This window comes from Saccostrea echinata, unplaced genomic scaffold (genome assembly GCF_033153115.1).
Source record: "Saccostrea echinata isolate AGI-Se365-2 ecotype Australia unplaced genomic scaffold, CSIRO_AGI_Sech_v1 ptg000047l, whole genome shotgun sequence".
Classification (NCBI taxonomy): Eukaryota; Metazoa; Mollusca; class Bivalvia; order Ostreida; family Ostreidae; genus Saccostrea; species Saccostrea echinata.
In genome coordinates, this window is record NW_026889796.1 from 4616451 (window position 1) to 4643817 (window position 27367).

A 27367-nucleotide genomic window follows, 5' to 3' on the forward strand; every position below is an offset into this window, starting at 1 on the left:
TACAGAATAGAAAAACAAGTGGCTCTTTTATGTAAAAAATAAAAGTTCTGATTGCATGTCTGCAATAAGTATTTATGTGTAGCAATAAGTCTAGGCCTGTACCAAGTATATGAAAATTTGTGGTCTCTTTCCCTTTAGCTGCATTTTAAAATAATTTTTCAGCACAAACATTACATGTAATTCTGGTCTTCCTTTATGCAGTTTCTGTTATAAGAGAGTGTGCAATAAAATTCAGACTATGAAGTATTTAAATAAAATACATGTGTACCTATGTAAATGAAGCTTGGAAAATTTCTAAATCATTTCGACAGTTCCAATCATGTGGCCTACTTCTTCTTACATTCTCTTTTTAATTTTAGTTTTAATTTTATTTTATTTTATTTTAGTTTATCTATTTATTTTTTGTGGTGTTGGTGGTATTTCTCAAAACTAATGCTGTTCTTCACTGTATTTTAAAACGATATATTTTTTAACATCCTGTAATCTTAATGAAAGACGAAAACTATTTTGTGTTTATTGGATATTCAGGGACATTCTCATTTACGTGTACATGTATTTACATATTTATGTTTTTTGCTTTACCAGTTCATCACAATTTTAGACATATAAGTATTTAACTCGATATTTGCAGTGCAAATTATGTACAAAGAAAAGGTCATCATACATTATTTGAGCTGGATTAGGAAAGTGTCTTCCATTTATAAATCTTCATAATTTCATTTATTTTTTAAATTTAATACGGTGACTTGACATTTTTTAATGGTGATCAGAATAAGACCATTTAGTCAAACATGAAATACATAGGGGGATTTTGCTGTGCTTTCTGACTGATGAACAATCTATTTATGCCAAATAAATTTTATCATCCTTATTCCTAGCGTATTCTCGTGCATTTTTTTTTCTTGAAACACATTTTGTCGTATGCAGAGTGCATTTTTTTTATTTAGCCAAACAACAACAACAAAAAGCGGATAATGGATACAAAGGTTTTTATAAGACAACTCTGCTTTGTTCATTTAAAAAATAAATGTACATATTACACATTGGTTATAATTTAAATAATGCATGTATAATGAATTTTATTTTGTTTTGGTTTAGTAATTGTTTCTGCTTGCATTTGTTTGTCTGCAATGATTTTCTGGTGATTTTTTTTTTTCAATATTACGGTTCAAGAATCAACAAACGTTCATTTCACTCATTCAAAAATTGATAGCGTTCGCATTATTTTATTCAATTTTGAGGAAGGAAAGAAAATACTAGTCAGTTGAGTATATTTCGTTTTCACTTGTTACAATTGTTTAAATTCTTTTAATTCAGTCAAACGAAATCGGTCATATAATGTCAACCAAGTACGGAGTGTAGCATTTCGGAAAAGAAACAATACATCATTTTTTCTTATCTAGAATATTGGCGTGATAAACTTGGATTCACTTCATTATATAATTCAATACATATATTAAAGGACCTTCAAATTATATTAATTAAAAAAGGATTCCAGATCGCCCACCATGATATTTTTTTTCAGAATTAGATTTACTAGGACAGCATAATTATGCATTCATTGACTTGAATTAAGTGTATGTCTTTTCAAAATTTTATGTACTTTTTAGTTTTCACCAAAAATGTTCATTTTGGACGTCAAGATTATTTTTTCTGATGAATAATTGTATGAATATTCTCTCTCTCTCTCTCTCTCTCTCTCTCTTATCAGTCATCTATCAAAAAAGTGTTACTATCAATAATGTTATCATCAAAATCATCTTGAGGGGATTAGAAGAAAGAAAGGAAAATAATACAATTGTGTTGCAAAATTAAAAATATTTAACTAAGAAGTAGAAGACAGTCTTCTTTAGAAATCCAGATAGCTCTAATGGAGTATATTGTAGCGCGACTGTGAGACCAATAAAGCAGTACATTATACACTTGACTTTTGGTGAGTTTCGAATTCATTTGCAAATCTGTTTTGAATATATCATATCGAAGAAAATAAATCAACTATGCCTCGCTCAGAATCAATTTCATATCCCCATAAAAACGGATTCATCGAAAGCAGTTTTCTTATCGTCTGAGCTGACGCAAAAATTTCGAAGTACTTTTGCTTCAGAGATTCAAATGTTTATATTGCTGTCTATTGCGATGGTGTTGTTTTGACGTGCAGGTGTTTCCTTGAATGCCTTTTTACGGTATGTTTTCTTTGGAACGTTGTAGCAGGGGTTGTTGTAATGCTATGTTGGCCCTGGTTCACGTATCCGTAAAATCCCTCCGGGGCAGTGAACCCGATTTGTGGATCAACTGTCACAATGCATTCGTTTAATTTGGATTCAAGTATCCGATGGATTGTTTGGGGTTTCTGTATCCAGCGAATTCAGTTGGAGGCGAGCATCCACAGTAAGGAAATGCATTTATTTGTTCCATTACTAGATTGGAATCCATGAACTCCGCGTAATCAGTTGGAGACGGACATCCATTGTACTTGCCTGGGTTCATAAATCCGATGACTGGATTGGGATCCTTGTATACAGCATATTCAGCTGGGTTTGCATGCTCCATATATTGCTCATGATTCAAATACGTGACGCATTGGTCAGGATGCATATATTCTTTACTGTAGTGTACATTTTGCTGTAATTTAACTGAGTTCATAAAACCCTTGTACTGTCCAATGTCTAGAACACGGCACGAGGTCGACTGCCGAATTTTGACAATTCTTCTTGGTTTTGTCGGATCTATTGGACTGGATGGAGGCTGAGGAACGTGCATCTGATACAATGTGTTTTCGTGTTGTTTATTGGAATCATTTATTTGTAGATAGAATTCCTTTGGAGGAGGCTTAGCCGTTTTCTTTTTCGCTTTTTTGCTCTTCTTTTCGGCTTTGTCAATTTTTTCCCTTATTCTCTCCGTATCGAGACAAGCAAGGGGAGCCTTCAACTTCTTGGTTTTAGGTTCAGACATGATGTTAGTGTCGATGCCTGGGTAAGGTCTAGCGGTATCGGAGCAAAGAGAAGTTGGTAAAATATCTCCTGCCTGAGGCAAAACTTCATAACTTTTGCCTGAGGCCTTAAGCGGAAGTGGTTTTTGCCTTTGAATACTGGGGATCTTTTCCTTCTCTTGAAATCCTTTTGCTGTCGGTATGTCTGGAATAATACTATACATCTTGTCATGTATAAATAACAACTCTCTATTCTTCTTTTCTTTTCTTCCCATCTGGAACAGAATAAGAAAGACATGAACTAATGTATCTCTAGGACTTATTTTAAGTCATATTGTTTGTTAATCAAAGTATACATGTATATGATATTCTAGAAAAATTATTAAATAATAATCGAACATCAGGGACAATAAAGAGAAGAAATTATGGTGCCGATCGACATTTTGGGATTTATTTATCTCTCAATTTTATCTCTATCGGAAGAAATTGGTCAAGAATATGCCTCCGCTCAACTTCTCAAATTATGCTGATAGACTAACATCGTGATATCTTTCTCTAATCAATATCCACATATGTTATAAAAGCTTGTGTTGTATTTCGAAAAAAAAATGCATATAAAGAAACACATACCTTGAAACAATTTGCGGATGCTTTAAAAAAACTCAGTATAAAGTAGCAAATCTACCGTCTTGTAAGGCGAGATTTTCCTTAACGATGAGTCACGTGATAGCGACACTTTATTATGACGTCTCTGAATGAAGGATATGACTACTATGACGTCATTTTATTGTGGCGTCATCAATGTCATACAGTAAATTGTTGTAATTTTTTAAAAATATTTCTAACTTTTTAAATTAATGAGAGGTCTCGTTCTTAATGCTATATATTCACAGGGGGAAACAAATATTGTATTTTTCTTGAATAAAAGACCGAATCCCTTTTTAACTTTTTAGGGAATTTTTTTAAAAATATAATAATATATCTATCACATTATTTGCTATCTGGGATCATTAATGCAATTTAAATATACCTTATGTAAAATTTTGTGTTCATATAATAATTTTTGTTATTACTTGATGGGTATGTGCCACAATAAAGTTGTGATATTGTAAATACAACCATCAAACTTTCAATATGGCAGACGAAAAAATTGATTTGTATTAATAAAACAAAATGCAGTCTAGGTCAAGTTTATCCCCACCCATCTTAATTTCCCATCACGAAAGAACAATTAAATGATTAACTTGAGAGAAAAAATTCAGATACATGTACATGTATACCCTCTTAATTCCTGTTAAGTAACTAAATAATGAAGTTTATCATTACTGTTTATGTCAAATTGTATATATATAATTATATAAATGGAACAATAAAGAAATTACAAAAATACCCTTTAATTAATACGTACATGTATGCCTTTCATCAATTTTATAAACTTACTTAATTTGGTAAATTGTGCCCTTTAGAAATTGAGTTAATATACTCCATTGATAATGCATATATTTAATTTCGACGTCGTACATCTTCAAGTATGTACTGTTTTGGTTATTTTGGTATAGTGTGACCTTTGAAAATTGAGTTAATATACTCTTAAACATTGATCATGCATGCATTTTGTTACGAAGTTAAATAAGAGTTGATCAGCAGTAATTTATTGCTGTCATTAGCAAAAACTAGAGCAAGGACGGAAGAAAACCAGTTTTTTTGTTAATATTCGTTATGGCATTTTCATATATCATTTTATCTATTCTAATGTATTGTAATTGCAGTTGTTAATGGAATTGGTAAATCATTTCGTAATGAATCATCGAAACATTCTTGATCTTACATGGAAGTTCAAATAAATTATGTAGAATATTCATTGCTTATTTAAAGATTTAATCAAGGAAGATAAAAAAAAATTACTTCTAACAAATTGAACAGAATTTTTTTTTCTTTTCTTTTTTACGTGGCACCTATGACTCAAATTACATTTTTTTTGCACAGCGTGTAAAAATGTAGACATGTAAGCGTTTATATATTTTTTAAAAAATCTTGAGTTTTACGTATTTATCGATATTACGAACTGTGTTTTACGCAGTTCCATCTTTCAGGTTGGAAAATATGTACATTGTGAACAACTATAATTAAACGTGCATTGTATTTAAATTTATGCTTTTAATTTTTCAAGCTCAAACGCTATCAGTGAGCCATTTGAATTCCTAGAAAATCTAAAACTAGTTATTTAAATTCACAAATTCCAAGGTATGCAAGCCTTTCAAAAAGTCAGGAATCAAAAAGAATATGTTTAATACACGTGCGATTACATATGGAAAAGTGAAATTTGTAGAGTGTAGAATGCCTATAGACAGATACACCTTATGTGTCAATTTTATTGTTGAAGTAATATGTCGGAATTTGCAAGTTTGTATTACACTTATAAATCATTATAATCAGTGCTTTTTATTTCATCGTTTCTCATCTTTAAAAAAAGCAAACCTTTTTTCATTTATTTTCACTATCATTTTAAGAAAACAAACAGTCTAGAATTTATACACGCAATTATTCACACACTACATATTCATGACTGGTTCGCGGGAAAGATATTATGTTAAACTCTTTTGCGTTTTGTGTACTGGAAAGTATATACATGTACTGTCATTAGTTATCAATGTTTTTTTTATATTTGACTTTTATATAACATTCGCATGTAGGTACAATATATTAACACCCATTTTACGTAATTACATAAGAATGTTAATTTCAATAATTAATTACATCAAGTAACCATGTGACATTTACATAGACATTGATGAGGCTGAATCCTTGGGAAATCAGCTAATCTGCAAAGGTTACATTATGCAGAAAATGCTCAGACAAAATTCAAGACGAAAATACACTATTTTGGGCAGGTAGAAGTGCATGATTATACAGTACCACATGATTTAAAGCACTATTCATAAAAGCTTGAGTGGGTGTATAATGATTCTTATATGCACATGAACAGAATTTCGTTAAATACCCCATGCTTAATTAAATATGTTTTAAGTTTCTATACATGTATATGACACCAAATACCAGGGAAAAAGGGTCGAAGTCCTCTCCATACACTCACCTTTTCGTTAAGCCCCTTTTTAGAAATATTTTGATATAGTACAGTATTTCATAGACATTTCTATTAAAATAGAAATTGTAAGTTTAAATCTCTTTTTGACATTGGGTAAAATTATCGAAAATCCTAGCCCTTGTCAGTTAATTATAAGACAATGTCTTATTTAAATGTCGCGAAATTTAATTTAATGTAAGCAATGCCTCGATCACCATGATTTGTATACAGGTATTTGTTCTGCTAAAGAAAATGGATTTAAGTCGGATAAAACTTCCAAATTTATAAATTCTTCGAAAAATATGACTGATGCGCGTAAAAGGTCCAGACGTAGCCTTCAATAACCTGAAATCACGATGCAAAAAGTGCACGCCTTTGCTTTTTCTGAGAGAGAGAGAGAGAGAGAGAGAGCTCCTCCATCACATCTCAAACACGAGCACGATAATATTTACATGCAGTGATGTTAACGCTGCTTGGGGTTTCGAGTTTCTGAGAGAGGGGGCTACATGTAGGTGGCTTCTCCTATACAATGTAATAACATTTATTTTCTTTTTGGCTGGTGGGGGGGATTTTTTTTTCTCTCCAGTCATACCTGAATCCACACTTACACACTTACTCTGCAAAATAATGTCTTGGATTTTATAAAAAGCGTAATTTATGTCAAAGAAAAAAAATTGTATTCCCTTTTTTCTTGTTACTTTTTTAAGCGCTAAGCGCAGTGCAAAGCGCTTTCTGTCATCTTAAATCTACTTCCGTTCGCGATCCAGCGCCACTAACCAAGTTAGATAACTCCACTGGGTTTTCTAAAAATATGCAACTGGAAATCCCCGAGTCTCTTTCGGCTATTTTAGTGTAATACTGAGTTACGTGCAGTTCTAATTATAAGAGTCAATTAGTAAGGTAAAGATGTCTGATATGCATGTACATTGTACGAAAATTCACTGTTAGTAGATAAGGGCGGTTCTTGTCATGCTTATCTCTAAACATTGTAGTTCATTTAAAATCGTGTCGGCATTCATCACTTGTGTACAATGTAGCTAACAATTGCTGCATCTATGGCGCAAATACTCTAGTTAATTAAAAACGGTTTATTATATGTCATATATATGTAATGTAGTGATTGAATAAGTGCATATTTTTAAAACTCAGATGGGATTTTAATAAGTATTTAAAACTCAAACTGGAATTGAGTTATTTAGTAGAAAATTTCGCATAAAATTGATTTACAATGTACTTACATATGCACGTTCTATATGACTTATATCCATATAAACTATTATTTCTTCTTCTTGACCCTTATTTCAGGCAATGTAACTAAAAACAAGTCTTCCTATTATCACCCTTGCACCATGCAGAGAGCTATCAATAAAATGGATTTTCGCATCCTAGTATCAATTAGTAACAGACTGGAATGCATTCATGGACTGTCTATACTTGTGTTGTACTCTATACTTGTAATATGGGTAAAAAATATGATGTAAATAATTCGCAAGGAAAGGCAGTTTGCGACTGTACGTACATGTGGGGCACGTGGTGGCTGTGTTTTCAACGAATCACTCAAATAGGAAAACTAATTTTTCGGTATATTGTGCTTTAAAATTGTGTGTGCAGTGCGCAAGATATTGCGAAAAAATGCAAAAACCTTAATTAAACGTTCTTAGCAATGGACAGGAAAGCGCCGATGAAATGTTAAGCAAACAGTGTAATACTTGTATTAGGAAACTTGGAAGAAAAGTTTATGTTAAGATGTACGCGTGTTTGCCGTTTTTGACTGCTAAGCAACTTAATAAGGACTACATAAAAACAGAATAAAACAATGTTGCATACCTTCATGAAGATTTATTAATACTTGAGATTAATATACTGTATTTTCTTTCTTGGGTTGTTGAATTATTTATCATGGAAATAGCAGAAAAATTACTGGCAATTATTTTCAGTATTCCTTTTCAACTAACACAACAGTGCTGTGGATATTTTTTTCCTCTAAACACGTTTTGTGTGGTAGTTAAAATCATACATAATCAAGTAAAGAGTGGTGTAAAGCATCAAACGTCCGTAAAAAAAAATACTGAGGCTTTTTAAAGTATTTCAACAATAGTCCAAAATACTTTGGGGGGTTTAAAGACATATTTTTAATCCGAAGAAAAAAGTATAAAATTTTAATTTTAAAAAAGTAATATTTACAAATCAGATATACATATTGTGAGAACAACAGAAAAGACAAATATTTGTTGTAAATACATTATAAATCATGTATATGATTATCAGAGATAAAAGGATAGCACCGAATATTTTATCATCATATTAATGACCTGGAAGAGTTTCTCTCGGACAGAAATATTATTGGTTTACAAAGCATAACTGACGCTATTGAAGAAGAATTATATGTGTATCTTAAGCTTTTCATTTTGTTATATGCAGACGATACTGTTATCTTGGCTGAAACAGATGTAGATCTGCAAAAGGCTTTGGATGATTTTTATTTGTATTGTTCACAATGGAAACTTAATGTTAATGTTAGTAAGACAGAAATTCTAGTGTTTTCTAAAGGACCAATGTCAAAAAAGGTATTTTATTATAATAATAATGCAATTGGAAATGTAAAAGAATTCAAGTATCTTGGGATAATATTTTCACGCTCAGGTTCATTTTGTAAGGCCAAAAAACATTTATGTGAACAAGCACAGAAAGCAATGTATGGTGTTATAAGGAAGATAAGACAATTTAACTTACCAATTGAATGTCAGTTAGATCTTTTTGATAAAGTTGTTGTTCCAATTTTGACTTATGGCTGTGAAATTTGGGGTTATGAAAATCTCGACATCATTGAACGTGTACATTTAAAATTTTTAAAACATATTTTCCATTTAAAGAGTAGTACGCCCTCGTATATGGTGTATGGGGAGACTGGGCGATTCCCATTGTATATTAATATTTATACAAGAATGATCTCCTACTGGTTAAAATTACTTACCCCGAATTCTTTAGAAAACAAAATAGTTTGTGTTTTGTATAAATATCTATGTTCTCAATATTTTCAAGGAGGTCCAAAAAACCTATGGGTAGATTTCATTTATAAAATTTTAACCTCTTGTGGGTTCTCCAACATTTGGTATGAACAAAGTCCCATTGACAGGAATTGGGTACTTGCAGCAGTGAAGCAAAGATTAAGCGACCAATTTATTCAAAAATGGCATAGTGATATAAATAATTCATCAAAAGGTCAAATTTACAAAATTTTTAAGAGTGATTTTGGATTTGAAAAATATCTAAGTATTTTACCTAGTAAACTCCAAAAAATACTAATAAAATTTAGAACTTCAAACCACCACCTCCCAATTGAAACTGGTAGATGGTTAAATATTCCACTGGATGAAAGAGTTTGTAAATTGTGTAATACAGGGCAAATAGCAGACGAATATCATTTCATCCTAGAATGTAAAACATTGAACAGCATCAGAAAGAATCTTTTACATCCCAGATTTTGTAAAACGCCGAATACACTTAAGTTTTCTGAAATTATGTCAACGACAAACTTAAAAACTTTAAAAAACCTTTGTATATTTATATCTAAAATAAACGACACCGTCTGTCCTCCATAATTTAAATGTTATCATACCATTTTTTTTTTTCTTCTTTTCTTCTTTCATTGTATGTTTATTGCTATACTATGTACATATGTATATGCCCCTCATTTATGCTATTGTATCATAATTAAATTTATTATTTTTGTCACAATTATGACGACTAATTTATTGTACCTCATGTACCACTGATGTCGGTGTGAGTGAATAAAATGAAATGAAATGAAATGAAGAAGACAAGTCTAATATCTTTATACTCAAAATGTATATTTACCAATTATCTCTGACAAAAGGACGTTAACTCTACGGGTGCTCATTTCGTTGACACAGAGTTTTGTCAAATGACGTTGTTACAAACATGCCGATATGCTGCACAGCGCGATGAATGTATAATACACAGCGGTAGCATATTCAAAACAAAATGTAATATATACATGTAGTCTAAGTTTTATTTATCATTTATAAATACTGGACACTCTTAGCGATTGTGTAAATATCTTACACACTCCATTAATGTATTTCTTGTAAAATCCTTTCTATAAAACAAAAATTTTGAATCGCTTATGAATATGAAAAAAAGAGATATACTTAAAGAGTTTAGTGAGAATACTAGTATTCGATATTTTTGAGATGTTTTATTTATATGTTATCAATTAGGAAATATTTATCGACGCAATAAACAAATAGCATCTTTGTTTTCCGAGTGCAGTTTCTAAAATTAAAGCACAATCACTATCATTCGTAAACACGGAATAAATTTAATATTAAAAATTATCACCAGAAGATTTTAGCTGTCGGTGTTGCACATAAATGAGAGGAATTTCAGCGACATTTTCAAGTGTTCAAAATTATTTAGAAATATACGTTTTCCAGCAAATATACAGCTACATTTATAGTCTAAATTTGGTCGGAAAACTCGTCGACCATCCCCCTCCAATAAATTGCTATATATTTTCATTAAGTTTGAGAAATACATTGCTGTTTGGACAGGAGTAAATATCTGCCATTTAATTTGTATATATTTTTTTTTAAGAAACGGAGAAATATTTTCTTGCAATTTCATATACATGTATGTGAAATTGATTGACCTTTTGACAGAAGAAGAAAATGTAAAATGCTTAAAATAAAAAGGCATAAGACAATGTTGAATTTCGTATCCCAACGGGAAATTTTCATGACTCACATGTTTGATTATGTATCAAACAACTGTGCTCGCCCTAGCGCAGCCGCACTGTCAAGATATTGCTTAAATTCCAATACAACAGGCAATTTAAATTCAAAGTAATTCTGATGAATTTCAAATTGCAATATGCTTAGCGCTTCCCAGTACTTTCAGTACTTTGATTTAATAATGCCTTGTGTAAAGCGAGATAACTTTTTTTTCAGAAATAACAATGTGTTCGACTAACACATTGAAACTGAAAGACCACTTCGATTTTTTTTCTGTTTAATATAAATTTTTATGAAAAATATGCATTACTATGACATCACTAATTTCCGAGGGTTTTAATTTTCGTTGATTTCGAGGTATTGGAGAGACCCATGAATTCATGTCCACTATGAAATTACAATGTATGTAAAATGTCATATACACAGTTACTCAACAGTTCTTCATCCACGAAATCAAATCCCGATAGCCCAATTTTTTTCCCCTCAAACCACGAAAGTTTAACTCCACGAAAATGTTATTTTACCTTATTTGACAGAATAAACTTAACATTTCATGTAAGCATTATGGTGTGATTTTTATTAATGTTTCTGAATAAAAGCAATTCTTGGAAACTCGAAAAAGGACAGTCTAACAGTTCTGGGGTCACTAATACAATATAGGAGAGGTGGATTTTTATATTTATGTATTTGTCTATTTTATTAATTTCACTCAAGGATTCCTGTTTAATATTTCAATGGTAGTTGAAAGCCATTTTTCTTAAAAAAACACTGTCAACTTTTGCCAAACCCTACCTATTAGAATACTTTTTTTGTTTATTTTCAGTTCAATTTACTGATTTGATTGTTGGACTTGGTATTGTTTTGTTTTGTTTATTTATTTATTTTCTTATTTATTCTTTTTTTTTTTCTTTTTTTTTTCATTTTATTTCATTATTATTTTATTATCATATTTTGTTTGTTTTATTTTTTCTGGTTTATTTGTTTTTAACACGTCAATTACATAATTCCAAACAATGCAAGTCGATTTTTTTCCAACTTTATCCGGTTTTCTATTGCGGGAGGTAACTTCAGTTTTGGAGCATTGTTAATTTTAGAGTGCATTCCCTTAGAAGTAAATGGCCCGCATGAAAAATGGCAAACATTAGCAAGTCCGAGTTGTTAAAGGCAATAAGAGGTACTAAGCATCGTTTTAACGAGAGATACTTTACTTAATATGCATAATGAATAAAATATGCCGCTCACGTTTGTTAATTTTTCATTCGAAAAAGCCATATTTATGAGAACCGTTATGTTTCTTCATGTGTTTACGTTTTTATTGTTTCGTGCAACGTGCTGCAGGTATGTGTTGTTTTGTTTTTTAACAGAAATTGTGAAGGGAAATGATCTTTCCTCACTATCAGCGAAGAAAGTTCGAAGATCACTGGAACAGAAATTCAATGCTGACTTTACAGACAGGTTTGTAATATTCCTTTTGGCACTTTGAACAAATGGTTCATACAGTAGGTAGAAAAGGGGGGGGGGGGGCACAGTCAACCCTTCTAAGATAAACTTCTGGTAAAAGTTTGCATTGGTGATTACACTTCAGTTATGTCTTGTATTAAATCTTGACTGCATTAACATTGTATCAGTACATATATCTACTTTATTTTTTAAATTTTATATGTTTAAAACACTTAATGAAAGGTAAACAGACACTTATGCATTGTAATGAGCTGCTTGGAAATTTACTTTTTCTGACTTGAAAAGATATTAAAAAATAAAACAAAGTTGGTACTCACTATATAGGTTATATCCCTGCAATTCATGTCACCATGGTCATTGATGTCTCAAGATATTTCACACCTGATGCTAAATGAAAAATGAGACCTTTGATGTTTTTTAAAAAAATTCACATAAATGTATAAGTACTTTTCCTTAAACAGGAAGAAAGAAGTGGATGCAGCCACAATGGCGATAGTGAAGGAGATGACAGAGGCAGGATCTGATGCAGAAGAGAGTGATGATAATGGTGCCGAAAAGAAGAGTAACGGAGCTAACGAATCCTCAGATGACAATCTGGTATAATGTGTACATCAACACATTTATAGTGTCAGATGATGTTGACACTGTTTAGTTGTTTGTTAAATATATTTTACTATGTGTATAATAAATGTTGGCCACAATGGCGATAGAAGTTTGATGAAGGAATTTAGATATTAACAAAACTGGTATCAAACCTGTAACAATTTGAAAGTATTAAGTTCAAACCTAATTTCTTTAAGCATGCCAAGTTCAGAAATTTGATAATAATGTCTATGTACAGTTGAACTTCGGTATCTTGAACATGGATATCTCGAATACCATGGATACGTCGAAGTCTTTCGGAAGTCATAATCATGGATTACTTAAGTATTTTACCCTTGATATCTCGAACCCTCAGATATCTTGAATTTTTTTCTCGGTCCCATCGAGTTCAAGATAACTAGGTTTGACTGTATATATATTCTCTAAGTTTTGTTTCCCATTTTTCTTTAATGTTTGAATGGATGAATTTTCCATCACCCCATTAAATCTATCAATAGAGTCATTCAAACTTTGGAAAGTAAATCATTACTTATCAGTAGTATGTTTTAATGCTTTTACTAAGTGTTACTAAATGTGGTACTGTGACTAAGAAGTTTTATTGATGTTTCAATCACAGTCAGATGATGAACCTCCAGCAAAGAAAGCTAAACCAGAGAAGAAGAAGAGAGATTCTGTATCATCAGCTGGTTCTGGGGTAGGGATAGTAGTAAAGCTGTCTTAGTGGAATGCTTCTTAATAGCCATAATTTGTTGTGTCCACTTAATAATTTTCATTTTTTACTAATTAGATTAAATGTTGAGTTTTATATTGTGATCATAAATTTGTTATAAACAGGTTTCACATACACTAACTGTAATATCTGATTGTAATCAGTGTCCAGACATCAATATTTATGTTATACACTTTGACCAAAATAAAAATCTTGAAAATTGTCATAACAGATGTAGCTGTGGTTTCATAGTGTGAATGGAATAGTAGAATTTTGCTGCGGTTCAGAAATCTGTGGGCTTCTTGTAGGACAGTTTAATGATCTTAAGTATAGGGCTTAAGGGTTAACACTATAGTCTAAGCTGCTGGAACAGTTTTACTGTAACAATATCATGAATATGTTTACTGTTTGTTCATGGAAAAATTAACACTTGCTTTTACACAAGAACTTATACAAGAACTTTTGGAAAGTTTTGGAATGTTTTAATGTTCAAGTGTATGAGGTCCCATACAGCCTGTTGTTACATGTTCAAGTACTGTATAAGCGAAAATTTTCACTCCTTTTTTTTTTTTGCCTCTTTCAATCTCAATGCAGAGAAAACTTTAAAATAGAGTGAATTCAAAGAAGACAGCAGTATCTCTTGAACACAGCTGTGTTTGGGTGAATTCAGAACGGGACAAAATTGTTTTCATGTGTGAAAGAACAAAAATTAAACATGGCAAAAATAACCCTGTATACAGTATATTTTTCTTGCATTTACAGGATGGAGGTGAAGATGATGAGGACATTGCCCGCCGATTACAGGAGGAAGAAAACACATCTAGACGACCATCTCGAGCTGTTGCTAAAAAACCAGTAATGTTTTACTTACATTGGAAAAAAAAAATAAACAAACAGTCCTATACTACTGTGGATTATTGTATAGTTCTATTGAAGACTGAAAGTTAAATCTAAATTATTGCAGTTATGTTTGTAAAAGAAAGGGTAAACAAGTCTTTGTATATTTTATTTTTCAAAATGAAGAAGAAACCAAGGAAAAAGAAAGAAAAGGACCCTGAAGAGAAAAAACAGAGTAAGTTTAAGATGATTTTTTGAGCATGTACTCTGTTTTTGTCATTTTGTGTTGAAGTCTTATTTTTCGTGGAATTTAGGGTTTAGTCAATGAAATGTTCATCAAAGTTTGGTGCCTCCATTATGACTTACAGTTAAGAAACATTTTCCAACTATTGTAAATATACTTGGTCCCTAGAAACCTAAATTATTCTTGTAAATTATTTAATAACATTCAGTCACCACCTTTTTCATCTATTTCATCTTTCAGCCTAAAGAATACATTTAAATCTGAATTCTCTGCACATTTTCTTGATGCATTTTTTTTTCATTACTCTTAACAAATTTAGGTATATTCACTTTGTTGATTTTGATATTTATCTCAATATCCTATATTTTAATCGGATCCAGGGTCTTACATTGGTGTCAGTATTTGTAATTTTTCACCCTTTATTGTAAATGCATGAATGTTCAGACTTTTTTTCAATACAGACAAATCAAAGAACTAAAAAGTATAAATTTTACGAAATTGATTCAAGTATTTTTTATATTGTTATTATTGTAAAGGCTTGAAGGATCCATGGATAAAAGGAAACATAACATAAAATATTTATAGGTACATGTATGACCACAATTCACTTTCCTTGAAACTGTGAATTTTATGAAGGTGAAATATCCCTCTGCTCCAAATTTCACCAATTTTTTTTTTTTTTTTAAATTCCCAACATTGATTTTCATCAACAACAATAGCTTAAGATTCATATGGAAAATAGTTTGAAGTATGAAGCATTGCTTACTTTTTCAGAAATGAATATTATGTCTAATCATGATATGAAGAAAATTTGATATGGTGAATAGAAAAATCAATAATTTTTTATCTCACTCTAAAATTAAAAATGTGAGGTATATAGGAAAATAATATTTACTATCATACGTCCTATCTAATTCACATTAGAAAACATAACGAAGCGTTGCTTTTTAAATCAGAATATCACCTTGTTTTCTGTGTTTGTAAAATGAAAATGCATCCATCTGCAAGAGTTTTCTTTCGATCTACAGGAGTTATCGTTCTTCAAAATATTTTTTAGTAAAAAAAAAAAAATTAATTGATTGTAAAAAGTCTGGTTAGTCTACATCTTCAATTTCTGTAACAGTTAAAAGAATTATATGTTAAGAGAGAGAGAGAGATATATCAATTTTAACAGCTTAAAGGAACTGGGTATAAATGTTTTAGGTAAACTTTTATAAGTACTTAATGAAAATATAAGCAATAGAAAATAAAAATCAGTATTTGTAACTTAGTTTGGAATTGAGTGAGTTGACTATATAATGGTCCTCATTATTAAACTCTGGTAAGACAATTCATTGGATTTCTTGGAATAATTTCCTTGGAAAGTTACAGACCCTAAAACGTGCTACTACACCACTTGCACGGTTCGGTTCGTTTCGTTTTGTGTACGGTACGGTACGCTTCTTGCACGGAACGGTACGCTTTGTGAACGGTACGGTTCGCTTAGTGCACGGTACGGTACGCTTCTTGCACGGTACGGTTCGTTTTGTGTACGGTACGGTTCGCTTTGTGCACGGTACGGTACGCTTCTTGCACGGAACGGTTCGTTTTTAAAATAAATAATTATAGTTGTCTATTCTTTATCTTATTTTGTACAACATCGCCTTATGGTTCAATTAAACTTGGAAAGAAATCGAACATATCAACAAACACTGTATAAGAAGGATGAAAAAAATATTTTGGTTGGGTTGCCATAAAAGACCTTTCTGTATTTTTTTTAACGAATAAGCGTACATATGTTTTTTTTTTCCTTTAAGTTTTCCTAATTGAATACAATTATTTTAAATATTCACTTATCACACTTTTAAATAAATGAGATTGATTTTATAAATCGCTCATGCTTTCATTTCGTCTACCATTCTTTTTACGTTCTTGTCACTGCTGCTTCCTTAAAAAAAAAACACAAACAAACAAACAAAAAAATTTCTCTTAACCGAATGATCAAACAAGTTATTAGTTTTATTTGCGAGGAATTATATTTTTTTTTACATTGATTTCTTAGGTGTTTGGATCACTAGGAAAAATACATTGAAAAGTAATCGGTAGAAGTGCACACAATAAGTGCAAAATATTACTTATTTTTTGTGCGCGTAATTGTTTTCCTTTTAACATAAATTTTCGAACAATGTGTAAAAACGTTTTTTGAAGGGAAGTTACAATCAAGAAAACGGTTAAGACAGCTACAATTCCATCTACAATGTATAAATGTATATAATATATATTGACGGCAAGACAGATTTCCGAAATAACTAATGTCAAAATGTTAGAAATAAATAGTCCGTTTTCAATTACCTTGAAAATAAATAATATGCAGCCATGCATGTCCTCAAAAACTTTGAAAATGATTAATTTGCTCATGCCGGGTGCTACCCCCCCCCCCCCCCCCCCTCTTTGTTTCCTTGTCAAACGCGCTTTTTTTTTTATTGAAGATCTAGAAGAAAAGCTGACTGCACATGGAATTCTGTTTAAATCTGCTGATTAAAACTGATTCGTTGTTGTAGACTTACTGTTAAAGACAGCTAACTGTTGATACACGTGTGAATGTAAGCATATCTGGACTAACGGGATTAAATACGGTTCAATGTACACAGCTCAAGTTTTTACCTGTACCTGTGCACGTGTAAAGACAATACTTGATCGAAATTTTCAAATGTTTTAGAGTAAATAACGAAAGTATAGAAAGACGTCAGTCTAGATAACGAGACCATGGCAAGAAATGTACAGTGTTTCTTTAAAAAAAAATCTTGGATGAACACGCATGCACGGACTAAGTATTTTTTTTTTAATTAAACTGGGCTTTTTGTGTAAATTCCAGGTTACATATTTTACCTGCAGATTTCAGTGAATAAAGCAAATGAAATGGGAAAATGCTTTAAATAAAAATTAATTCTGACATATATCCAGATTTTTTTTTTTTTTTTTTTTTTTTTTTTTGATTACGTGTATTAAACTGAAAATTCCATGCGAAAATGTGGCGATCGAACTTTTTGACAGTATGTTATATTGGCGATAACATCTTGAGTTGGTCAGAAGAGTGTAAACCGACACATTTATTTATATATACATCGCTTTTATTTATTTTTTCTGGTGATTGAGAGGCGTTTACATTTTAACATGTCCGCTTTCAAATTGATAATTTAGTTCGTAATTTTTTTTTTAATTTTGTTGTTGTTGTTGTTGCTAAATCTGTAATCATTTCTCCCTAAAACTATTACTTACATGAATAAAAAATGATTTTAAGGGCTTGGTTTCGGAAAATAGCACAGAATCCTAATACATTTTTCGGTGTGTCTTGGTTTCCGAGAACGTTCATAGAGACAAGAATAGGGTAGATAATAGCTATAGAAATAAACGATAAAGTATTTAATTCACTTTTATTTATTATAAATTGTACACGAAAATATTACGATGCTGCATTTAATACGGAAAAAAATGTTAGTCAAGCATATCCCGATCATGCATAGCGAATAAGGAATCGCCTCACACTCTGTCGAGTTGTTTTGAAGTCGTAACTACTTTCCTTATATTAACAGATGTTAGTCCAGATGCATGGTACTTAATAATTACATTTTGAATCTCTAGGGTAATTTTCTGTCCTTCTTGAACTGGCGCTGCGTCGAAAGAAATAAAAGAAAATTACTTACTGTATTCGGTCATTGCAAGATTCGGAATGCTTTCGGGGCGTGGCTTGCATAATTATTTCAAAAATTATTCATGAACGGTACGGTTCGCTTTGTGTACGGTACGGTACGCTTCTTGCACGGTACGGTTCGTTTTGTGTACGGTACGGTTCGCTTTGTGCACGGTACGGTACGCTTCTTGCACGGTACGGTTCGTTTTGTGTACGGTACAGTTCGCTTTGTGCACGGTACGGTACGCTTCTTGCACGGTACGGTACGCTTCTTGCACGGAACGGTACGGTTCGTTTCTGAGGTGTAGTAGCACGTTTTAGGGTCTGTATCTCTCTTATCAGAGGGATATTACACCTTAAATCCACAAAAATTGATGTCCATGAATATTAATGAAACCATAGAAATTGTGTAATGTTATGTGGTTAGAAAATGAACTATATGAGTTTGAAATGTTTACTTTTTTAAGTTTTACTGAATCTAAATTATAGGTAATTCTAAGCTTATAACACTTATATTTGTATGCTTGGTAGTACATGTATAAAAAATTATCAGGTATTTTGGTATATCAAAATAATTTGTTTCACCCATGACTTTTAAATTTGAAGTTGAAAACTAAATGTACTTCATATTTAAAAAGAACAATATGTGTGCCATTATACATGTATATGAATTTCCTGCTGCTGGTTTAATTAAAAAAAATTGATTTTGCAAAGTACACTACATATATACATATGTATCACAGGCCTTTGGATCGCTTAAATCCGACTTATGAAAAATTTTTGGTGTTAAAAAAAAATAAAGGTATGGAGCTCCTTATGTAGGGTACCTACTTTGCAATTAAAATACTTTAAAATCAAATGATCTAAAAATTTTCTTTCTATTCATATCTACGAGGGGTTATCAAAAAGTTCGTGGACTGATGCGATAAAATTAATACTATGTAGTCTGTGCTTAAAAAATTTATGAGAAACATAAAACAACAAAAGTTTATGAAATGTTGAAAATTTTAGCTCGATACGTTGATAATTTTCCAAATTATTCTAAAATAAAAAAGACATTATATGATCACCCGGCGCTGTCGCCGTTTAGTTTCATGACGTCCGACAACGTCATTGTTTCTCATTTCCGCTCTCTCTACCTCATACACTTATCTTGATGAGATTACCTGGAGTTAAGTAAGGACTAAAGCCCATCTTGTTTATATGGCTTTATAATGTCATGAACAGCTGCTTTCTATGCATATAATATTCTAAATGGTTCTATACAAAGGGAAAGATCCTCACTTGATTATGCCAGAATACTGAGCTTGTTGGAGTTCAAATTCTACCACACATGATCAACTTCACTTTTCGACGTGACTGACTTTTGACACCCTGAATACAAATTGACATTAACTGTGCATTTTTCATCTCTCTGAATCTTTTTGGCATTTAAAAACAAATACTCTGGATTCATTTTATTTCTCTTTTGCCCATTTTAACATTCCTTAGGTCTATACCAGTTTTTCCGGGTTCGAAACTTTATAGAATGCTGGAAAAAGAAACCCCTCACCTTTTTTGACGTGATTTTCAAGCCTTAATTTTTTGGACACTCCATATACAATTTACGATAAAATTTCATAGAACGTACAGAATGGGGTAAAAATTGCAAATTTTACAGAACAATTGTGTCGTACAACATGCCTAAAATAACGGGATTTTTTGATGACAAATGCTCATATCAAAAGAGTTTTTCTCAGTTACACTCAGGTAGAAAAAACGTCATATTTGAGGTTGCGCCGCCTGGACATACCATTGCTAACAAAAACATTAAAAATTTATTTTAAAAAAAACCTTATGATTTATGGTTTGTTCTATAGATAGAAAAGATGATGCTAACTAAATGTTTTAAAATTTATTGATGTACCTAAAGCGGTTTTAATCTTATGGCGCTAGTCCACGAACTTTTTGATAACCCCTCGTATTCACATATAAACAACCTACATTACTACCAAAGTTCATTCTGAAATTCCGTATAATTCCCGTCATTCCCATTTTACAATTAGTGCAAATATTCAGAGGCCCAAGCTAATGTCGAGTAAAAAAAAATGTCAATTTTGGAATTGATTTCAGCATATCTCAGGAAGTATACGGAATTTTGTAATGAACTTTGGTAGTAATGTAGGTTGTTTACATGTGAAAAGATACAAATAGAAAGTAAAATTTTAGATCATTTAATTTAAAAGTATTTTATTGGCGAAAGTGGGTACTCTATGATATGAGTTCCATACATGTACCTTTATTTTTTTGCACCCAAAATTTTGTAAGTTGGATTAAAGTGATCTAAAGGCCTGTGATACGTATATGTATATCAGAAAGTGCCTCTTATGAGGAATACAAATCCACTGTCATTTTGCAAGCATAGATATATTTTAAGATTGTGAGAAATTTGTACAGTGTGTACAGGTAGATGTGACTAAGGAAATATAATTTCCCATGTATAAAGGAAGTACAGGAAATACATGTACAGTGTTTTCTTGATAAGATTTTGCCTGTGGTTATATTTTAACATTAATCATAAACAGTTACCAGATACATGGAATGGTGACAGTTCAGTCCATGTACACCTTAGATCAAAGACACTTTGGCCATGACTTATAAATGTAATCAATGCAGAGTTTTAAATATTTGCTATCTGGCCCCACTAATTTTTTTCCAAAGAAAATTCGGCCTAGAATATATTTGATATCCAGTGAACATACACATAGAGGGAATGTACTACTTTTTAAATTGAATATTTTATTTATTTGTATTTTTATGTCCCAAGACCAAAGGATAGGGGAATAAATTGTTTTGTGCTGTCTGAAAGTCTGCCATTCTCTCCTTCACTAATTAAAACCTTCCTGATAACTTCTGAACCAAATTGATATACATGTATATCTGTGAAGGATTCAATTATTTTTATTTTAGTTGTTAAAAATTGTTTATGTTTTGTATTAAATACAACCTATTTATCTCAAACTCATAAAACTGTGAAAAAACTTTTTTTTTAAAGAAAGATATCTGAGGGTTCTAGATACTGAGGTTAAAATACATGAAGAAATAGTGGTTCGGACTTGACCATGTTTACTCACTCGACATATCCATGGTATAATTAAAATTTATAAGTTACTAAATGGAATGGCATTATACTTAGAAGTGATAGTCATATTTTGACATAATACTGACCAGTACTTTACGAACACAGGCAAAAGCAAAATGACCAAGTTGATTGCAGGGCAGCCTTTTGTAAAAGGGGGATAACTCACTGAAAACACTTATTGAAATATCAATGTGCAAGGTACTACATGTAGTTCAAATGATGTTGATTTTTATGCCCCCGTATCGAAGATTCGGGGGTATATAGTTTTTGCCCTGTCCGTCCGTCTGTCTGTTTGACTGTTTATCTGTTTGTCTGTTTGTCCGCAAAAACTTTAACATTGCCCATAACTTTTGATTGGTTGGAGCTATGGCTTTCATATTTCACATGTGTATTCCTTGTGACAAGACCTTTATTTGGGTACCACCATATTTGACCTTTTGACCTGGACCTTGGAGTTTGACCCAGTTTTGCTAAATTTTATGAGACTTTAACCTTAGACATAACTTTTGAATAGTTGGTGCTAGGGCTTTCATATTTCACATGTGTAATCCTTGTGACAAGACCTTCCTTTGGATACCAACAACTTTGACCCTTTGACCTTGACCTTGGAGTTTGACCTACTTTTGAAAAACTTTAACATTGGCCATAACTTTTGAATGGCTGGTGCTAGGGCTTTCATACTTCACATATGTAATTCTTGTGACAAGACCTTCCTTTGGATACCAACAACTTTGACCCTTTGACCTTGACCTTGGAGTTTGACCTACTTTTGGAAAATTTTAACCTTGGCCATAACTTTGGAACCGTTGGTGCTAGGTTTTTCATTCTTCACATATATAATCCTTGTGACAAGACCTTCCTTTGGATACCAACAACTTTGACCCTTTGACCTTGAACTTTGACCTACTTTTGGAAATCTTTAACCTTGGACACAACTTTTGTAAAGATGTTGCTAGGGCTTTCATATTTAACATGTTTTTTCCTTGTGGCAAGACCTTCCTTTGAATACCAACAATTGTAATCCATTGACCTTGACCTTGGAGTCTGACCTACTTTTGATAAACTTTAACCTTGGTCATAACTTTTGAACGATTGGTTCTTCAGCTTTCATATTTCACCTGTGTATTTCTTGTGAGAAGGCCTTTCCTTAGGCACCACTAATTTTGACCATTTGACCTTGATGTTTGACTTACTTTTGAAAAACTTTAACCTTTTCCATATCTGTTCAGTGGTTGCTGCTAGGGCTTTCATATTTCACAGGTATATTCCTTGAGACAAGACCTTACTTCGGGTACCAACATATTTGAGTTGCATTTGAGAAAGTTTAACCTTTGCTATAAGTTGCCATACGGGGGCATCAGTGTTTCACAAACACATCTTGTTTTGGTGGTGATGACTGATGGGTAGGGGGAAGGGGCTGTCATTGACTGATAATCCAGTTTCAGAATTGAGCCAGTGTCTTAATGTTTGAACTGATCATTGTGGGTAAGGATGGCCAAAGTGTCACTGTATCATGCTGTCAGGTTCCTCTCCCTTTGTGTGGCTCTGAATTTTGTGGATAGGAGAGGATTTAATTCATTAAAATTAACACATCAGTATCAGGAAGAGCAGAAGTTCAAAATGAGTAAGAAAGAGATAATTATTTACTGACATCTTTCAGAGAAGTCTGTGTACAGCAAGCCATGTTCCTTATCTCCTGCCCTGGCAGAAGTTGTGGGTGCTGATAAGGTAAGATTAACTATGTTCTAGAGTATGTACCTATATATACTGTCCCAAAGTCCATTATTTCTCTCATTTTTCTACAAAGACCAGAATTTTGTTTTTGGCTGACCAGAACCATAAATAAGGTTGATTTTTTAAAAGTCCATTTCCCATGTATACCAGTAATTGCATTTTAGAAACATTCCTTGAGATGAGCTTCTTGATTTTTCATGTATGTATGCTTATTTTTTTGAAAGTGTAATTTGATAGTACATGTATATTCTATTAACAACATACCAGCTTATTTTTTTATTTTACAGTATTTTTTTTTTCAGATGGCAAGAAGTGAGGTTGTGAAAAAAATGTGGGCCATTATTAAAGAACGGAATCTACAGGTACTAATACAAACTGATCTTATTAGGATAAATGCTTTTAGTTGGTAGATATTTGTTACATTGATAAAATATTAATGTTTAATACTAATTCATGTATTGGACGGGAATCTTTTCCTTTGGTGTTTTAAATCATGTGATTTTATACAGTATTGATGAAATACTGTGAAATCATCAATTTTTGTGGGGGGTTGATTTTCGTTATTTTGAGGTATGAAGAGCCCCACAAATTCATGTCCACCATGAAATGTAAAATTTCATATACACAACATACTCAACACTCCTCCATCCACAAAATCGAATCCCCACAAATTAATATCATTTCCTCAAACCTGGAAAATTTGACCCCTCGAAAATATGTGATCTCAAAGTAACCTTTTCATGCACATGCAATAGATTCTATAAGGATGAAATAATCTCACGCACATGCAAAAGATACAGAGAATCTTGATTATACATTAGAAATGATTTGAAATGTTTTACTTTTTAGGACCCCAAGAATAAGCAGTTTCTACTGTGTGATGATCAGTTATTCAATGTGTTCAGTGAGTATTTACAATTTATCAGCTTTCTTGAGTTGTTTCTTGTACAATTATCTATGAATGTTGTAAATTTCTTAAATGTTCATGTATTTATTATTTTTAAAATTGCAGAGAAAAAGAGAGTGAAAACATTTGGAATGATGAAAATTCTGAGAAACCACATATATGATCTGCAGGAATAATTGCCATTTTTCGTGGTAAGCATTTTATTTAGTGTTCTCTTGGTTTTGCAGAAGTATTCCTGAGCAAACATATTCAGAGGCATATTTTTTTTCTTCAACCAAAAGAAATATGAATTTGATTTTTATATGATTTATTATTGATCTTAATACAGAGAGATAGAAAAAATCTTGCAAAAGTTTAGTTTTACATGATTGATTATTGACTTTAATGCAGAGAAATAAGAGGAAGCTGCAGGCATTAAGATAGAATATATACATGTACTTTTGCAAATAATAAAAATTAAAAATTGAAGCTGAGCGCAGAAGGAAGATAGGTAAAAAGTTTCATTCATGGTGTTTTTAGTTCACCTGAGCCGAAGGCTCAAAGAGAGCTTTTCTGATTGAAATTTGTCCGTTGTTTTTACATGGGAATACATGTATATATCATTATATGGGAAAATATCTTTAAAAAACTTCTTGTAAAGAACATGCAGATCTTAACTAGTCATATTACAACAGAAGAATTCTCAAGTTGTGCAGGTTTAAGTTTGTTTAGTCATGGCCAAAGTTTAAAATGGGAATACACTGGGGGAAAACATTTAAAAATCTTCCCTCTTATGTACAGTAGTACATGTAGGGGTTTGGGTGGGGCCACAATAAAGAATCAAAGAAAAAAAATCTTCTCGTAAAGAACAACAAGGTCATGAGTAGCCATATTAATATGCAAGCATCCTCAGACAGTGAAGATTAAAGTTTGTTCATATCATGGCCGCTAGGGTAGGATGTGGCCAATGTTCTAAGAATGATTTTAAGATGATTCAGGTGAGCCTCTGACCCATGGGCCTCTTATTAATTTAAGTGTATGATGCAGAGTAATAGTTTTAAATTCAATATTTTTTGCCTTCCAGTTCTGGAATGAAGACAAATCTAGTTGTTCATCCCCTCGGTGCATTCTTACAACACAGAGTCTGTTGACTAGTCAGAGACTAGAAACCAGTCATGTGTGAGAACCAATCAAGGTGTGAATGTGTGTTTGAATGGAAATCTTGTTAAAGCTTATATCTTCAGAGCACAGCATTCCGGGCCAACAAGTGATAAAACAACATTTCAGTTCCAAATTTCTGTTTACTGTTATTGTAATCATTGATATTTTTGTGAGATGACTTTCTTTTTCTGCATCTTTCATTAATAAAGGGTTTCAGTTCATTAGGGCATTTTTCATTATACTCCTTTTAATTCTTTTTTTTAAACACAATTTTCAGTTTTTTTCTGTCATGGCAACTTCTTTTTTCATTGAAGGATATATTTCACTATATATCCAGTCCATAGATTGGATATTTTTTTTCTCATCTACTGTAATATTTTTGTTTTCATTTTTTGCAAATCTGAAATTAGAAATGAGGAACCTGTAACTTGTTAATCTCATTCAGTGTGAGAAACTCATTAAAAGAGATTGTTCTTAAGTTCAGCTTTCAGATTAAACATTTCAATTATTTTAGAAATCCTCAAGAAATTGATCAGCCATGCTGAAAAGTGTGTTCATGTATTTTTGACTGAGGTAACTACATGTGATTGGAATTTTTTTACACTACATTTAACTGCATTTTTGTTTATATTGTTGAAATCATCATAAATTATTTACATGCATAAAGATGCTTAAATATGTCTCTTATTGATTTTTTTCCTCATTTTTTAAAAAAAATTATATGAATGAGTTATTATAAGCTAGTATTAAAAATTGTAGTGGTCTAGGTGACAGTAAGGTTTCATGAAATGCAAACAATGTACAGTAACAACCATGTGTCTGTCTGTCTTGTGGCCATTTATTAAGTGCTTGATATTTTCACCATTGACATCTTCTCTGTGAACCTCACTCTGATACCAACACAAATATCCTGTTATTTCTGTGTTATGGATTGGAATGTCTACAGAATCTTGAGAATCATAGGATGTACATGTTGTAGTATTAAGTTTTCTAATTTTAGCTGTTTAATTTTCCAATTATTGGAGTATTTTTTAAAGAACTAAGATGAAATCTTAGTGTTTGGTATCTTTAAGCCAAGAGTGATAAACATTAATTCGCCAGATATAGCAGTATTTATACAATGTACATCTATATGCACTTCTTGACAAAGTTGAAATTTTTTCATTCAAATTCAATAAATTTCTTTCAATTCTGAAGCTGTCTTGAAATCCCCCCTCCAACTTCCCAAAAGTCAAAATTCTCTATTAAAAAGGATTTTAGTTGATACAAAAATTGAAAAGTAAACTGAAGTTCCAAAATTTGAAATGTAATTTAAACTGCCATTTTTTTCATCTCTCTAGTTGAATTAAATCCTGTGATCCACTCGCAGAGATTGCTTTACAGAAGCTTTTTGTGGTGGGTTACGTGAGCGAATGCCAGGAATCAAAGTATCTAATTTTATAATTAGATTGGTTATAATCTGATGTACCTTGTATTATTACTGGAAGCAGCACAGTATTAAAATTCAAATCTTTAGACTCAGAACTGCTGGAAGTAAATGGTATGATGACTTAATTTGAAGTTAGTGAAACAATTTCAAAATTATTAATCATGATCAGCTGTATGTACATGATGGTCACGTGTCTATTGTATGTTACTACTTGATATTATGAATGATGTACTTTGTACAGTGTATATTTGTTGCTTTTTCACAAAATGTGAATAAATGATTCTAACATTGGCAAATATTTGGATTTTTAAAAAATATACATGCATATCCTCACTAAGTGTTTTAAGTTATAAATCAAATAAGTTGGTAGGTTGGTATTTTGTCCGACCCTTGCTTTCACTGAAAGTGGGGGATGTCCGCCTAGCTGTCCCTCTGTGTGTCATTCTGTCTGTGTGTGCCCTTTAGTTTCCAGTTCATGTCTCAAAAAGTAAATGAGGTTTTGCAGTGAAATTTAATAGATCTGTCATAACTTTCTAGGACTTAAAAATTACGCCTATTAAAATTGAGGTTCGAAGGTCATGCAAGGTCAGAACTAAATGGTTTCCAGATAAGTTTTCCTTGAGCTTTAATTTTGTCAAGGTCAGAAATGTAATATCCCAAGTTCTCTAAGAACTGTGAATGCTAACTCCCGATTTCGCCTAAATTTTACACTTGCAGAATTCAACAAATTTGGCATATTTGCAG

General features: G+C 31.8%; 2 protein-coding genes across 2 annotated transcripts; one reads left to right on the forward strand and one right to left on the reverse strand.

The window, feature by feature from the left end:
* Positions 1-2310: 2310 nt before the first annotated feature.
* Positions 2311-3204, reverse strand: LOC133202907 (uncharacterized). The gene has a single exon (XM_061338769.1). It carries the CDS (start codon positions 3202-3204, stop codon positions 2311-2313), a length of 894 nt encoding a protein of 297 aa, XP_061194753.1.
* An 8652-nt stretch (positions 3205-11856) lies between these two features.
* Positions 11857-26919, forward strand: LOC133202991 (uncharacterized). Its single transcript, XM_061338844.1, has 11 exons — positions 11857-11942; positions 12133-12223; positions 12691-12826; positions 13449-13526; positions 14304-14396; positions 14565-14613; positions 23074-23141; positions 23450-23509; positions 23997-24051; positions 24160-24245; positions 25118-26919. Exons 1-10 carry the CDS (start codon positions 11900-11902, stop codon positions 24228-24230), a joined length of 744 nt encoding a protein of 247 aa, XP_061194828.1. The 5' UTR covers positions 11857-11899; the 3' UTR covers positions 24231-24245; positions 25118-26919.
* The last annotated feature ends 448 nt before the right edge of the window (positions 26920-27367 follow it).